This window comes from Taeniopygia guttata, chromosome 6 (assembly GCF_048771995.1).
Source record: "Taeniopygia guttata chromosome 6, bTaeGut7.mat, whole genome shotgun sequence".
Classification (NCBI taxonomy): Eukaryota; Metazoa; Chordata; class Aves; order Passeriformes; family Estrildidae; genus Taeniopygia; species Taeniopygia guttata.
The window spans coordinates 13,264,860-13,280,758 of record NC_133031.1 but is presented as its reverse complement, the minus strand read 5'-3'; the positions used below and the strand labels follow the sequence as shown (position 1 = coordinate 13,280,758).

The window sequence follows — 15,899 nt, the reverse complement described above, 5'->3', positions numbered from 1 at the left end:
CCAAACATCCCCAAACAATCGCTGCGCAATGGTGGGCGGAGAGGGCAGCGCTGAGGGCAGCCGGGGCGAGCACGAGGCGCTGGCCGCCGGCTCCCGGCCTTCAGCCCGCTGGGCACCGCCCGAGCCCCCCGTTCAGCCCGGGCGATGCGTCCCTGCCTTCAGCTCACTGCACCCCGCCCGGGCCCCGCGCCCAGCCCCCGGCCGCCGCAGGGCGCCTCAGCCCGCTGGGCCGCCCCAGCCGCCATCTCGCCCTGCGCTGCCGCCACCAGCGGGCGCTGCGGCGGCGCGGCGGAGCGCATAAAGGCCGGGGCAGGGCGGCGCGGCCCCGTGTGTTTCCGTGTCTGTGAGTCGCACGCCGCTCCGCGCTCTGCCCGCCCGCGGCAATGCTGGCGCTGAGCGCCGCCCGCCGCCTGCTGCGCCCGCCCGGGGACCTGCTGCCGCCGCCGGGGCTCGCCTGCGTGTGGGCGGCCGGTACCCGCGGCTGCAGCGGGGCCGGTGCCGGCTCGCCGAACCCGGTGGTGTACTTGGACGTGGGCGCCGACAACCAGCCGCTGGGACGCGTCGTGCTGGAGGTAGGGCAGCGGGGGCTGCGGGGCGCAGGGCCCGGGGACGGTGCTGCGGAGCGCAGAGCGGGCTGGCCCCGGGCACGGCGGCTGGCGAGCGGGCAAGGTCAGAGCGGGCGGCGAGGGCACACACAGCCCGGTGCGGGCGGGAGAGCGGCCCGGGGCCCGCTGCCTGGCTGCCCTCGGGGCGCCTCTGCCGGGGCGAGAGGGCGCTGGTAGGGCTCGGACTGGGGCTGGAAGGGCGCTGCTCTCGCTGAGCCCCCGGCCGGTCCCTAAAGCCATCCCACGGGACGGCTAGGGGGGACGGCACGGCCCTGGTGTGGCTGGGAGCCTCGAGGGAAGGTCACTTGCGTAGTGTGTAAGCAGAAGTACTGAACAAGAATGAACTTACTGCCGTCGTGTACCGCCGGCTTGAGAAGGGCGAGCAGTGTCCCAGCGGCAGCGGGGTCCCTCGCTTCCCGCCGGGGACTGCTGCTTTGGGGCAGCCGCGCCTCCAGCTCCATCCTGTGTTGTGCTGGGCGCTCCCTGTGCGGTTCCTTGGAATCCTGCGGGTGTCGGTTTCCCGAGGCGCTCCTCCTCCTCGAGCCTCGGGCTGCACGTGCAGCGAGGGCAGCAAGCTGAGAGCCGGCTGCCAGCGGGCTCCATCCCTGCAAATCCTGTCTCTGAATGCTCGGCTGTGTAAAGAAGGCCTGAAGAGGGAAACGTCTGTAATCCCCATTCTTAAAAACAAAACAAAACAAAACAAAAAAAAAAAAAAAAAAAAAAGGGCCGTGAGCACCGTGTTCTGTACACGAGACCTTAGGGCTGGCATGTGTCTCTGCTGGGAAAGAGTGCGGGCTGTGTTCCAGAACCACGCACTGGAGAACAAATGAAGCTCTCAGGAGTGCTGCCTGCTGAGGGTAGTCAGTGTGGCCTTCTGCCTCCAGCACCCACCTTGGGTCTGTATTTGTAGAATTTTTAAAAATGTTATTCATTGGAGTTCTCGCTAAAAGAGGCTCCTTTGAGACTAGAGTCAGTATATTTTTATTTATTGATTGTGTTAGCATATGAATAAATTGGACTGTTCCACCTCTTGTGCTCTCAGGAGGTAGTGTTTCAGGGAGTCATAGGTAAAAATATTACTCTTCAAGTTCCTTATTCATTAATGAAAAATCTGGGTGGTATAAAAAATAGCATTTAATGTCTATGTTAAAGTTTTTTATTGTGCCCAGTTTTCAGAAAATCTGAATGAATTGCAGCATCACCTTGAATTTTTTTTGTTAAGTTGTGGTGATCTTCAGCTGCAAATTATAGTCATCTGAGAAGAGTAGCCTGGGGAAGGAACATTAAGCTCTTATTGCAGACATGCTGTTTCTAGGTGTCTGCTGCTGGTCATTGTCAGGATGTAAAACGTTGGTGTGGCTGGTACAGCCACTTTTATGTCCCTTTTAAGATTAGTAAAAAGATGTACAGTAATCAAAATCAGAAGTTTTCATTGGTTGCAAATGTATGTGTAACATCATACGTTGTTTTTGATGTTCAATTTCTGCTCTTCTGTTTCCTTTGCCTTTTCTGTAATTTTCAACTGCTGGTTCTATGCAGGGAGTGGAGGAGGACTTTGGTCTCTCTAGTTGCATCCAAACTCTGATCCTTGGGGTCCATAGTGAAGGTTCTTCTTAGTTACTGCTCAATTATGTATCGATCAATGAAATCATTAGACAATGCTCAAGTGGCTCTTCATTAAATGGCTAAAAATTTCATTGAGGGGGTATTTTTCATTGCTGGCCAAATGCTTGGAAAGTTTTGAGGTATTAATGGAATTTTTGATGTTTTGTGATTTCAGATAACTCACCAGTTTGGGAAGGGGGTTCAGTTGTACCATGTAAATGTCAGTCTCCCATGTAAATGTTTTTCTACATACATTTGAAAAGTCTGACTTATGAATTCGTCTGTTTATTTTTCTTTAACAGCTGAAAGCTGATGTGGTCCCAAAGACAGCAGGTGAGGCAACATCTTCAGAATTTCATACTTAATTAAAGTTATAGATTGCGATTTGCAGGAATGAGAAGGTTATTTTACCCTTTACAACTGTTTTTCATGTTCCATGCCCATTTATTATATGGAGAAATATGACAGGAAATATTAGTGAGGAAATGGAATTTGTTATTTTTCCAGATAGTTTCATTTTGCAGTTTGCACCAAGATAGTACAGTTCATATATTGGATTAACAGTGCTGAATTAAGATGTTTAAAACCATACTTGCTGGCATTAAGATCAAACCCCAGAGCAAATGGAGAAGGGCAAACTAAAGGGATGGTCTTTCTTAGAGTTTCCAAAGAGTATGTGGGGTTTTATTTTACTGGTCACTAGTGAATTAGTTTTGGAAAGTTCTTGTGGTTTGTAATTTGTTTCCTTCCTCGTCTGATTATTTAGTGGTCCTGAAAAAAACTTGTACTTTTTAGTTCCTAGTAGACAAATATCCTTAAAAAGACATAGTCCTCACAACTGCTATAAAGAACAAAGGCATAAAAGTCAGAAAATGAAACCTGTGACTGCAGGCAGAGGTGGAGGGAGTTAGGGAATTGGAATCACAGCAAAATAAAAGGGAGATGAGATGGAAAAGGCTTACGTTTGTACCCTGTCCTGAGGCTAAATAAGCTTTGTTTTCTTGGCTTTATTACCAGGGTTTTGTTAAAGTATGGAAATAACTAATAGATTGATAATACTTTAAAGATGCAATCAAGTTTTTGAAGTGTATAATCTTGGGACATGGTTAATCTAGTTGTGTTTGTATTGCCACATCTGATGCAGAATGTAATACTTCATACTTTGTTTCTACAGAAAACTTCAGAGCTCTTTGTACTGGTGAGAAAGGATTTGGATATAAAGGATCCACTTTTCACAGAGTGATTCCTTCATTTATGTGCCAGGTAATGTTGGGGATTTAAAAAAGTATTGTTATTAAATTTATTTTTATATTATTTACACATTTGTATAAACAGACTAGTAGTGACATTTGAAATGGCTCTGCTCTAACCTTTGCTAACAAAACAACAAAGAAGTGATAGCATGACTTGCATTTCTGATGTTTTGCAATGGCTGTTGCTTAGCTCATCTTCTGTACAAACAAATGTAAGTTATGTGTAGATGGTCAAAGAAGCCTGTCTGAAGGCTTTCTGCTGTAGTAGAGCAGTGTACTTTAGTGTGGGGCAGAGCTGACAACATGGCACTTGCTTGGGAGAAGCAGTTGTGCGTAGAATGACAATCACCTTACTGTTCTCTGTGAGCTAAGGAAACAATGTCTCCATTCCTTATTCCCAGTAGAATAATCTGTTCACAAGAGACAATGTGTTTTAGTATTTTTTTGATGTCTCTGTAATGTGGAGGAAACAGGGAAACCAAAACGGTTGGTCAGGGTTGAATTTTGGGGTGATGCACCTCAGATGGATTTTGTTTTGGTTTAAGGAACAGATCTGAAATTCTGGACAACAGCCCATGCATATGAACTTTTTTTTTTTTTTCCCTTAAACAGCAGCAACTAAAATAACAACAAACCTTTATGAAAGCCTCTTTTTCTACTGTGCTTGGCAGATGAGCAGGATGGAGCTGCTGTAGTGCACTGGATTCCTGGTGGTCCTTAAAAAATGGCACATTTCAACAACATTGCATTGTTAAATGGCTTTGTAAAAAATCTGAGAAAATTTTGAGAAAGTTTGAAGGTTATAAGTAAGCATGCTTTATTTATTAACTGATGAATGTGATAGTCTCCCATCCTCAATTATTTTTTTAAGCAAAAAACACATCTGCTGGAACAAGAGGCCTTAGTTGTATGACCTATTTTTAAGAAGAAAAAAAAGGGACAGGTGTGCTGTAAAGGACCTATTTTCCTGCCTTTCAAATACAAACTAAGGGTTTGTGATATTGACAGAGGGATACAGTTTAGAAGTCTTTCTGGTGTTAGAAACACAGAAAAATGAAAAAAATACAAACCCTACTTTGAATTCTGTCACGAATTTGTGAAGTTCCATGTAAGTCTGTTCTGCTTGCCTGCCCTGCTTTGGCCCCCAGATGGACTGGAAATCAGGATATGTGATGGTATGGTGAGATAATGAATTGATGTTTAGGAATTACTCAGAGGTCATTGCTGAAGTGGAAATACTGTCATGGGTTTCAGCAATTTTCAAGTGAGAGAAAACAGTAGTGCCTTCTGCACTTGTTGGGATGGATTGTTAATGTGATTCAGGCAATTGGTATGGCCTAATTGAAGGCCATCATATCCGGGACTCGGCAATTCCACGTCTGCACGTGGCAGGCAGCACATAGCTCTGGGACTGAGTAGGAGTAGCTGTGACACCACCTGTGGGAGGTTACTCAGGGTGACAAGGGGAAGCTGAAGGTCACATGCACTACCTGTTGGGTATGAGTTCTCTCTGGTACAGGTGGTGTCACTCCTGCAGAGGAGATGGCACGTGGCTGGGAGCAGTGGTTAGGAGCCACCTTCGCGAGTCACCATGGCCATGTTTTTGGTTTGAACCATTTTTTTGTGTTTCACCTGAGACAGGTGGTCACATCTCTTCTGGCAAGCAGCATGGAGTCAGCTAACATAAGCTTAACATAGCCCTGGTGTAACAAACAACAAAACCTAGACATAGCAAAGGGTAATAATGGAGATCCTGACCAGTGTTTATACCTGTTGGAAGAGAGGAGGGGGAAAAAGGAGCTGGGAGGTCTTTCCTGTGGTAATGAGTTAGGTGATTTCGTTTTGGGGCCTTTGAGGTGTTTCTTAAAATTACTGCTGTTTCTTGCATCACTCCTGGGACAAAGACTGGTAACACAGAGAGATGGTTGTAGGAGTTATGGAGAATATCCCCAGTATCTGGAGCAGAAATTTTTAGCCTGACTGTCTTCATCTGGTTCTAAATTGAGTGGCCATGCTCATCCTTAACCTGAAGAAATTTTCTTAATGTTGTCACTTTTAAATTAGAGCAAGTATGTGTATTTGCAATAGCATTACTTCTGATATGAAATAGTCCATGTGTGTTAGTAGAGTTAATACCTGTTTCTGTTTCAGGGTGGTGACTTTACAAATCATAATGGAACTGGTGGAAAATCCATTTATGGCAGTAGATTTCCAGATGAAAATTTCGTACTTAAGCATGTAGGACCTGGTAAATGGACATGTTTTTTTTTTACCTTCTGATGACTATAACCTATAATTAAGCATTGTTTATGAAGATGTGTTTTTAAAAAATAAGGTTTTTTAGATTTGCGGGTCACTTGGTAATTACAGAAGTATCAAAGAAATTTAACAATGTGTTGTCCCTGGCATATGCTTATTTGTGTGAACTGCTCTGCAAATATATGCCAGCCCATAAGGGGCTTAAAAATTCCCCAAAGGTGTAATTACTGCTTTCATAAGTCATAGACTTCAGTTTTTACTTGAAGATTACTGCAGAAGTAAAACAAAGCGATATGGAATTTCTTATTTAGTAGGTAAGATAGGTATGTCCTTTTAAGCTCAAATTAACACCAGAGAAGCAAAGGAAAAGCCATACAGAAGAATATCTGATTAAATTCTGTAGTGTCTCTTTTTTGCATTGTTACTTCCTTGTCCCAGGAGACTGCTGCTGTTGAGCCACAGGAGACATTAGCTGGTGTTAATTTCGTTCAGGGCGTGTACAGCTAATTAGTTGCTAACACTGTTTCTCTGGAACCAAGAGGGGCTGGGCAGGAGGGAATAGTCCATGGCAAGAAGCTGGAATTAGAAATTATTTGGAGATACTGTGAGACTATCACATCTTCTGTCAATCTTTAGTCAAAATGTGTAGAGGAAAATTGTCTTTTCCACTGCATTGCTGTTACACCAGTCTAACGAGCTGCTGCTGCTGTTCCAGGTGTTCTTTCAATGGCCAATGCAGGACCCAACACAAATGGATCCCAGTTCTTCATTTGCACTGCAAAAACTGACTGGTAGGTTCTCAGCCCTGCAGATTAACCTCATTAATTGATGCCTGAATCGGGAGGGTTTGGGGTTTTCTTAGGGCCTTTTTTAAGTTGCTTGTGGATTTATATTTTTTGTTTGTTTGATTGGTTGATTCTTAGTTTTGTTTTTACTTCTGAGTTACTTCATTCCAATGGAAAATAAATTGGTTTTGTTTCTTGAGGGAGGAAGGGCTGTGACAGCAACAAGGCTGTTGTCCCTCAGAATGTTTCTAAGGTCCATGTTATAAAGCTTCATGTTGCTTAAAGGGCAGTTGAGCCCTTGCCATAGAGTTGGTCAGCAGGGGAGAACTATGAAGATCTGCTAACACTGTCTTTATGCTGTTTTAAGTAAAAGTGCCTTTGTGTATTTGTTTTACAGGCTAGATGGAAAGCACGTTGTTTTTGGGCATGTAAAGGAAGGAATGGATGTAGTGAAAAAAATTGAGAGCTTTGGTTCCAAGAGTGGAAAGCCCTCCAAAAAGATTGTCATTACTGACTGTGGCCAGCTGTCCTAACCTTTTGCCCTACCCTTCATGACAACTTGGATGCTGTGAAAAATGAATCATAAAACCAGGCAAACATTTCTTATCTCACAAGTAGCACCTATGGAACTGTGTTTTTTATTTAACTTGGTCTGACTTTTATGCTTATATTGAATAATATTGACTGAAATCGTAAAATAGTAACTGAAGCATGTTGTAACTTCATCACCCTGGTAGTCACACTGGTTTGGTAGAGTCCCCTTGCGTTTTGCAAGAAGTGCTGAAGTCACCCAGGGTATACCTGACCTCAGTGTTGATACTGTCCTTAGAATTTGGATGTTTCAGCTGTTAGAATGGGTGGTAGAGTTGACAGCAGTGGTTCTGCAGTTGAGGGTTAGGTATAAATTGAGAAATGTGGTGTTTCCTTTGGTGCTAATAAATGCTTCTTCTGTTGTTTGTCTCATCATTTTGAAGCCATACTACTGACCAGTGCTCTCAAGGCTATCTGCAACAGCATTGGCATTTTCTTTGTGTCTCAGTTCAGTTCAGTAGAGCCAATGAGCAACTGTGGGTTTCTTAAAACTTAATTCTGCTTTAGTCTTTCCTACAGTCTCAGATTAGTTTTTAAAAATAAACTCTACCTTACCTGCTTCAGTGGAGCAATTTGACTTTTGGGTTAAGTAAATTGCTTTAGGTTGAGTTAGGCTATTACTGAAGCTCTACCTGCCAATGAGGCCTCACCTCAATCCAGCCAAAGGATCTCAGGACTTTTATTATTATGGTACTGTGAATTTGAAGTGTGCTTCTGCTCTGGGGCCTGGTTCTGTGAGGAATACAGCTCAGTTCTCAATATATGACCTATTTTTGTACTTAGAGAATATAATCAGTATAGTGAGCTTGCTTGAGTGAGAAATAGATTTGATTGCCTTTCTATCATGTTGATCCTGTGAAGTCAGCCCAACTTGGGTATTACTTGGATTATGATTTCTTCTTATGCATCATCATCATCAGTCAAAACTGGTCACCACAGAATCACAAGGCCTAATCAGTGCAGCAAAATCATTATTGTTGGGGTTTGTGCATGAGAAGGAAAGAATTCAGTGGATCAGCTCAAGACATTTCATTTGTATAAAGCAGGATGTATGTTCTATATGGCATGCTTGAGCAGCAGCAAATGCTGAAATCTCACACCATTACCTTTGGAATCACTAAGGCTGTAAAATATCAATGATTGTGGGAAAAAGCACATGATTGTTTTGTGCAATAGTCTCATTAGAGATGAGAAAAAATGTGATGGCTTTCTTCAAATGTGAATTTAGTTTCATTGCAGGATGATAAGTGGGTTTAAAACTATTTTGAGCTGGATGTTTTTTACACTGGAGGTTACACTTGTGTGTGCAATGCAGTATTTAGAATGTAATTTTGCAAAAAATTGAAAAGCTTTTTATTATTTCCACTGTAGCTGCATAATCTCTGTAGTATTTTTTAAATATTAAATTTTGTTGGTTTGGCCTATTTCACTTTGATACAATAACAATTTTTTTGTGCATTCTCTTAATTTGTATATGAAAATTATTAAATACACTTCTGCCACACAAAAAAAACCAAACAAACTGTCTGTTCCTTTCTTGAAAGCAGGAATATGAGAAGCAGAAACCTCTTGAGCTTACCTGCATTGTCCTGCTTCATCCCTGTCTGTGCCTGTCCTGCCGGGTCACGGTCACAGCGCTCCGTGTCCCGCTCCGTCCGTGTCCGGCCCCGCTGCCCGGCAGGTGGCGCCCCGCGCCCGCGGCAGCCGTGCGGGGCCGGGCTGGAGCGCGGGGTCGGGAGATGTTGAATCGGAGTGTATCGTCCAGAACAGATTTTTGGGGAACTCGTGTTTAGAAATCCTGCATAACTAATAGGTCACAGAAGACAGAGGTATTTACTACGGAGCTGTGGCTCTGAGAAAAGCAGAGGGATGGCAGGTGTGCTACTGCCAGTTTTCACCTGGATGTTTATCACAAACATGTGTACGCTGTCAGAGAGGTTGGCACATCCAGACTGCCTCTGGAATGAGGCTGGGACACTCCAGGAAAAGAGCCTGCAGAGAGCTTCACGTGGCTACCACTGATGTGCTTCCAGATGCAACACAAATAAGAAAGCACACCCTTAAGTAAAGTGCAAGTAAATATACACAGAAAAAATGAGTTTATATTTCAAAGTTGTTTCAGCAATCTCACAAATGTTTTTGTTTAGTCTCGTGTTTTAATTATTTGTTCCAGACTTTCTGCTTACATAAATTGCTTTCTTTGGTGCTAGGCTGAGGCTATGTATCTTTGTTTATAAAGTTTAAATGCTTTGAAGTCAAGACATTTGAGGTACAAAGTTGTTCTCTTTTGTAATGCTGTATACTCTGCTGGTAGTAATATATCAACAATCAGAACCTCAAAAAAGTGAATTACTAAAAGTACAAATCATTTTATGTGGCATTTCAAGGCCAATCTGCATGTCCTGCTGCTGGATGAGAAATTGTAGTTGGACAAGCACATTCTGCCCAATTTAGAAGTCACGAGGCTAAAAATCCATTGACCTTCAAGTGAAAAACTTTCAAATCTTGACCTGCAGATTTCTTAATTGGGGCTGACTGTTAAAAACATTGTATGGACCAGCTGGTCACAGGTGCATTTTTGCCCTGGATCTTCACAGCTCAAAACATCAATTTGTTGCACTATTGAACTGGAAACTGAACCTTGGCAACCATTGTCCTGCGCCTTGACATTACCTCTCCAGTACCAGCTCTGATTTTTCCAGTGCAGCTCTGGATATGCCTTTTCCTTTCTCTCCTGCCTCCATGTGGTCCATACATCTGTCATGGGGCACCGCAGCCACCCACAGCCTGCACCTTGCATTAGCTGTGGGTGAGCTGCCAGATGTGGGAGAGAAAAGAGCTGGAGCATGAGGAAGGCACAAGTGCCTCACCCACGGATCTCCTTCCCCTTGCCCTGGCCGTGGTCTGGGAGCCCCACATCAGGGCCAAGCCATGCCTCAGGCTGGCTGAGCCCCTGTCTCACTCCCCAGTCCTTAATTTCCATCCTCGTGGCAGCAGACTGAGGACACTTTGCTTCTTGTGAGCAAAACTGGTTTCCCAGCAGTAGGCAGCTGGGTGAAGGCAGACAGAGGCACGTGGATATCAGCAGTGGTTTTTACTTCTCCCCAAATACTCCAAGAGAAGGAGCTCCAGCTCCAGCACAGGTCACTCATAGTGTCCTGGCACACTGGAGAGGAAGGCTTGGGGGGGCTGTAGGACAGAAAGGCTGGTGGTTCACTGCTTTAGGAGGCAAACAGGAGCAAAGAGGTGTTTTTTTTACTTTCATCAGAGCTGAGGCCAAGAGTGTCAGGAACTGGTGCAGGTGTGATTTAAGAGCTATGGGGTGCAGGAGGACCTTTGCTGTGGGCTATAAATGGTAGAAGAGGAAGGGAGATAACTGTGAGGTAGGAGAGGGGTCTGGTTCTGTTACAGTGGATCTGAATGCAGACAAGCTTGTTTGTCTGTAGATGCTATATCTACATGAGAAAGATTTGAGGGACCTTGCTGCAGGGGGTTGTCAGTACCTGTTGCTTGCTCTGTCAGTGGTGAAGATGTCCTGCAGCATAGCTGGAAATAAAATTGCTGGTGGTTTTGGCTAGAGTTCAGAGCAATCATATCAGAAGATAATGCTGACTCAAAGTGTTTGTTATTTATTAGCTAGTTAAGTGAACAAACCCCAAAATTCAATAACTTTTGGGATTTTTAGAGTTTCAGAAGAGTGGAGGATAACTTAGTCAGAGGCACAGTTCATCATCTCTCAGCAAAATGGTCAGGTCCCAAAGGTCCTGGGAAAGAGCAGTATAGATGAGCAGGTAACTGAACTTCAGGCTCTATAACTGCTGCTTCAGTCTACCCCTCGCCCCTGAGGGAGCAATTCATCATCTGGACTGGTAGCACTCCATGCACTTTGCTTGGTGTTAGCCTCCGTTCTCTATGCATACATATTTTTTTTTGGGAATTAAAACTCAGGTTGTGTGTAAATGTCAGCTCACTTCCAGCATCCATGCTGTGAGTGGTTTAGTGTGTCTGTGTGCTTGCTTTGGTGTGTCTGTGTGCTTCAGCAGAGCCCCTGCTTAACCACAGGGCCCTGAGGGGGCTTCTGCAGGTGTGCTCCCCCTCCTCGCAAAGCACAGCCGCTGCAGCTGTGAGCGAGCAGCTACAGGGTGAGGGGACAGGCACAGTGACCTCCCTGTGCTGCTGCTCCTTGGGGCACCTCCATGCAGAGGCAGGGCATTGCTGGGACCCGCGCTGGCACATGCTGGAGAGAAACCCTGCTTCACCTGGTGGGAGGGAGCCATGGCTTCATGGCTCCCTTCATTTCTTATTTTAGAAAGCCACATTTCTTTTCACAGCCACATCCTGGCCCTGCAGGTCTGAGGTATTGTGCAGGTATTGTGAGAGGTATTGTGTCACTCCATCCTTCCCTGACAGGTCACTATTTTTAACCACCCTTGAGAAACACTGGTGTGAATTTTCATTCCTTTTTGCCAGCCAGGACAAAAACCCACTTAACTAGGGAAAATAACAGACTGTGCCTTCAAGTTGAGATCAAGGGGAAGTTAAAAATGTGCAGATACAGAGGTTTTTTTTTTTTTTGGGGGGGGGGGGGTGAGGGGAAATTTTGTCACCGTTCTCATTTTCACTCACCTCCTACTTAAAATTCATCCAGGAAGGTAGGCAGAAGAACACAACAGCTGCTAAAATTACTAGGTGGGAATCATTTTTAGCAGGCACAAGAGTCTTGTGGTTTTCCTGCTCACGCTCTCCCCCTGCACTCCTAGCTCATCCCCAGCTGGTTGCACTTTCCTCCCGAGAGTCCCTGGTGTCGCTGGTGGCTCTGCAGCAGCGGCCAGCCCGAGGCGATCTGTCAGCGATGTGTGGCAGCTGCCCCGCCGGGACCGGCCCGGGGAGGAGCCCTGGCCGCGGCTCCAGGGCCCTGGGGGGACCCGCTGCTCCCACCCCACCACTGGCACAGCTGACACGAGATCCTTGGAGATGCAGAGGAGTGCGAGGAGGAGGCAGCAGCTGCTAATGTTTAGGTCTTGCCAGAGCAATAAATTTTGCATTAGTACTAAACAGTGCATGCTCCAAATTATGCAGTATCTTAGGGTTTTTATTCCCTGACAAAAGTCAGTGTTTGGTTAGAATTTTTTTTTTTTTGGAAGCAGCGTTGCTATTAACTTGATGGTTGCCAAGGCCAAACAAAGTGCGAAGTGTCCCTTGAGAAAGCTGCGTGATTCTGTACGTTAAGAGCTGGGGCATGCCAGCACGCAGTCTTAGCCTTGCAGCCTCTCACGTGCTTTGCTGATGTTGCCAGGATCCTATAAACTTTTTTCTGCATTTTTTAAAAGAACATTTCCTTGCCTAAACTGCAGAAGCTCAAGCTTTGCATTCTTTGGTCTGATTCTTGCTTGGTAGGGGACTGCACAGCTCATGGGAGGAGCGTGCAGCGGCCGAGGAGGGCTGGCTGGGCAGGGTGGAAGGGTCACAGCTCGAGCAGCACACGCCCAAGCACTGGCTGCAGCCCGGGTCCCCACCCCGAGCTGGCCATGGCTCTGCAGAGCTGTTAACCCACTAACCCTGGCCCCTGACTCAGTGCCGCATGCAAACAATGGGCTGGCCCTGGGCAGTGGGAAGCGGTGCCATTGCTGCCCGGGTGGGTGTCGGCAGCGCTGGTTACCTGGGGCTGACAACAGTGGTCTTTGGGTCTGTGGAGACACCTCGCATCGAGAGCTGGGACTAATTTTGGAGGGTACACTATGCGTACTCCAGGTCAAGCAATTTCTGGCCGGCAGCCGCCTGAAAAATCTCCCTTGGCTTGGATGCCTCCCTCCTTGCTCCCTGCTTGCCACCGCCCTCTCTCCTCTGTGTACAGCCGGTGATGTCAAGCAAGAGAGCAAGGGAGCTGCAAGGGAGAGAGCTCTGCCGTGACTGCTGCTCTGAGGCCACACGGGTCACACAGTGCCCGAGATACCTCCTGCCTCCTCCCCGCGGCAGAAGCCTGGAGACAGCTGCCCTTTAGGCCACTGCTAGAACGTGTGGTCTGACTGCGGCTCCCTGGGGCCAGCGCGTTGCAGGCAGAGCTTTGTCGGGCCCTGTGAGGAGAAGGTGTGCTCAGCTCTGCTCTCTGAAAGCTGGACTGTCCTCCACCACCTCCGGAGCAGCTCCCAGCCCCGGCGCCGGCAGCCGAGCGGCTCTGGGCAGGGCTGGATGCAGAGCTGCAGGCTGTGGCCACTGCTGCCCGTCCTTCCCCAGCCGTGGGCTGGCGGTGTGCTCAGCAGGATGTTACTTTACGGTGGCAGTGCTGTCACCACTGCTGGTGACAGGGAATGGTGAACACATGTGCTGCTTCTGGTGTTGTCCTTCCTTGGTCATTGGGACGCCTGCAGATGCACGGCCAGTTGATACCCGGCTGGACTTGCCCTGTGCTGAAGGAATCCCCCAGTCTGCAGCCAGAGCACACAATTCCTTTGCCTGTAAATCACCAGCCTGAAATCACATCTTAACACCATCTTCTTTCACAGCCTAGCAGCAGCGAAATGCACACTTTGCTGAGAAACTGAACTCCCACAAGCACAATCAGTGTTTGCTGACCATCGCCAGTTTGTGCCCCTCCTGCAGTAGCTGTGCCCTCAGTGGCGCTCAGGGTGTCTGCCCTCAGCCTCTGCAGGGAGTCTCCTGGCATGGCTGCAGCTCTGGGGCTCTTGTCACTGACACATCTTTGGGAGGCAAAAGAGGATGCAGCTGCCCTGGCTCTGAGTTGTGCTCCCACATCTCCTTGGGCTGCAGGCATGCTCCCCTCTGTTTGAAGGTGGCTTGTCTGTCTGAAAGCATCAATCCCAAATCACTGAAGCTAAAAAAAATGCAAGGATTTAATATATGGAGGAAAAAAACAACCACTCAGAGAGTTAAATGCTTTCCTTTGGCTGCAGGGTGAGCAGGATCACACAGAGCTTGAGGACCTGAAGCATAAGACACCAGATGGAAGATCACCAGGGGACTGGCTGTCTCTGGGGAAACTGCTGTTACAAACTACTTCTTGTGACTCACTGTGTCATGTTGGGTCAAAGCAGAGCAGCTAATTTTTCTAGTGCTTTCATTGATTCTGTTTCTTTGGCTGTTGTTTTGAAATTAATTGTAAAATTGGTTTAATGCCCCTGGATTTTGTAAAATAGTATTCATGTGCACAGATGAAGGAGTGCACAAGAAAAGAAAAGCTAGATATTTATTTTAGTTGTAAGGATGACTTCATTTCTGGGGTGAACTAGAGGATTGTATGGTAGTTACAAAAAGCATAGAAACTGGTGTGGAGCAGTGGGCAAGACAATCACATCTTGCGCTTCTCCACCTTTTCAGCACCATTCCCTTCATGACAAAATGAAAGGAAATGTTTTTTTTCTCTTCACAATAATATGAAATAATTTTCCAGAAACCATCCTGGCCCAGATCGCCTTAAGCAGAGTTATAAAACTGCATCTGGTTCAACACACAATTCACAAGAGAGGAGGCCAAACTGTACCCTGACAGCTGGCTGACATGCCCTTCCTGTGGGGTCCTGCTGAATGCAAAGCCAGAGCCCTGGCCAGCCCCTATTTGTACAACCCCCCTTTGTGGCCATGCTCAGAAATGTGACTTTTGTAGTTTGCAGCTAATGCTTCTCTCTGCTGTTATGATCTGACTCCTGACTAAGGTGGAAGAGGCAGAGGGGGGCAGGGGCTGGTTACCTTTGTGGGTGGACCAGCTTTTCCCAGATGTTGATGACATTTTTACTCCTATTTAACTACTTTCCTCAGTTAGTGAAGTTTATGTAATCTCCTTCCAAAGCTGTTTCAGAGGGTGCCTGAGGAGTGGGCTGGTGGGGGTACCTCTACCCACCAGCAGCACAGAAGGGAATGTCTTTTGCTGCCCGTGTCACCCCTGACATGTGTCAGCAGCACCCTGCATTGTGAGGGCAAAATAACATTTTCCTTCCACCTTCTGTTTCATTGCTTTCTAAACCCAAAACACAAGTGAAGGAGCAAGGGTGTCACACTGAAGAGAAGCAAAGCTGCAGTAACATACACCAGAGTGCCAGGTGGGTCAGTGAAACAAATTTGGAAACTAAGGGTTCAGTATGGATGCAGTACATTAGAATATAGAAGAAAATATTTTGTATCCATAGGAGAAGAATTGACACATTATTTAAGGAAAAAAATTGAGATAAGCCAAACCTAAATGTACTTCAGGAGCCATGAAAATTAAAAAATGAGAGCAGTGATGTATTAGCCTGGAGATCAGCTGTGCAGCTAGAGGAGACACAAGCAGAGCACACTGCAGGGCTGTAAAATTTCTCATCCCCATGTCCCCATTCTTCCTGCCAGTGCTGGCTCACAGGTCTCTTCACACTGCCTGTGCCTGAGCTATCCTGCGTGCCTGCAGCGAGGGGCTCTGCAGATCTGAGTGTAAGCCTTTCCCTTTCTTCTGCCTGCTGGAGCGGGGAGGAAGGCATGGGAATGAGACTCTTCCATCATGGTTAGGGGTTACTTTGGGAGCTGGCCTGGTGGTTCCCATCCAGCTGACAGTCTTCTGCAGTGGTATGTCAGCATTGCCTCCTAAGCCTTGACATTTAGGTTAAACTTACAGCGTGAGGGTTCTGCCTTGCTATCAGTGGGATTTTGCAGCCATTCTTATCCCATCTAAGAGAACTCAGTTCCTTCTTTTTCTCCTTTTGGGACATTTGGAGCATGGCCATTCCACCTTTCCAGAAGCTGCTTCCTCAGAAATGAAGCTGGCAGTTTTTCAGTGGCTGCTTACAGCCTGCAGATAACACAGGTTAGTACCCT

The 15,899-nt window shown here is 46.6% G+C and overlaps 1 protein-coding gene across 1 annotated transcript; it reads left to right on the top strand.

The window, feature by feature from the left end:
• The first annotated feature begins 254 nt into the window (after positions 1-254).
• PPIF (peptidylprolyl isomerase F) lies at positions 255-8,522 on the top strand. Its single transcript, XM_030275904.4, has 6 exons — positions 255-572; positions 2,513-2,543; positions 3,385-3,473; positions 5,615-5,711; positions 6,438-6,513; positions 6,905-8,522. The coding sequence occupies exons 1-6, from the start codon at positions 384-386 to the stop codon at positions 7,038-7,040; spliced, it is 618 nt and encodes a 205-aa protein (XP_030131764.3). The 5' UTR covers positions 255-383; the 3' UTR covers positions 7,041-8,522.
• The last annotated feature ends 7,377 nt before the right edge of the window (positions 8,523-15,899 follow it).

Excerpts from the sequence above, each read along its gene's own strand:
- PPIF (XM_030275904.4), top strand. The coding sequence starts at position 384 with ATGCTGGCGCTGAGCGCCGCCCGCCGCCTGCTGCGCCCGCCCGGGGAC. Across the intron at positions 573-2,512 it reads TGGGACGCGTCGTGCTGGAG|CTGAAAGCTGATGTGGTCCC; the intron begins GTAGGGCAGCGG and ends TTTCTTTAACAG. Across the intron at positions 6,514-6,904 it reads TGCACTGCAAAAACTGACTG|GCTAGATGGAAAGCACGTTG; the intron begins GTAGGTTCTCAG and ends TTTGTTTTACAG.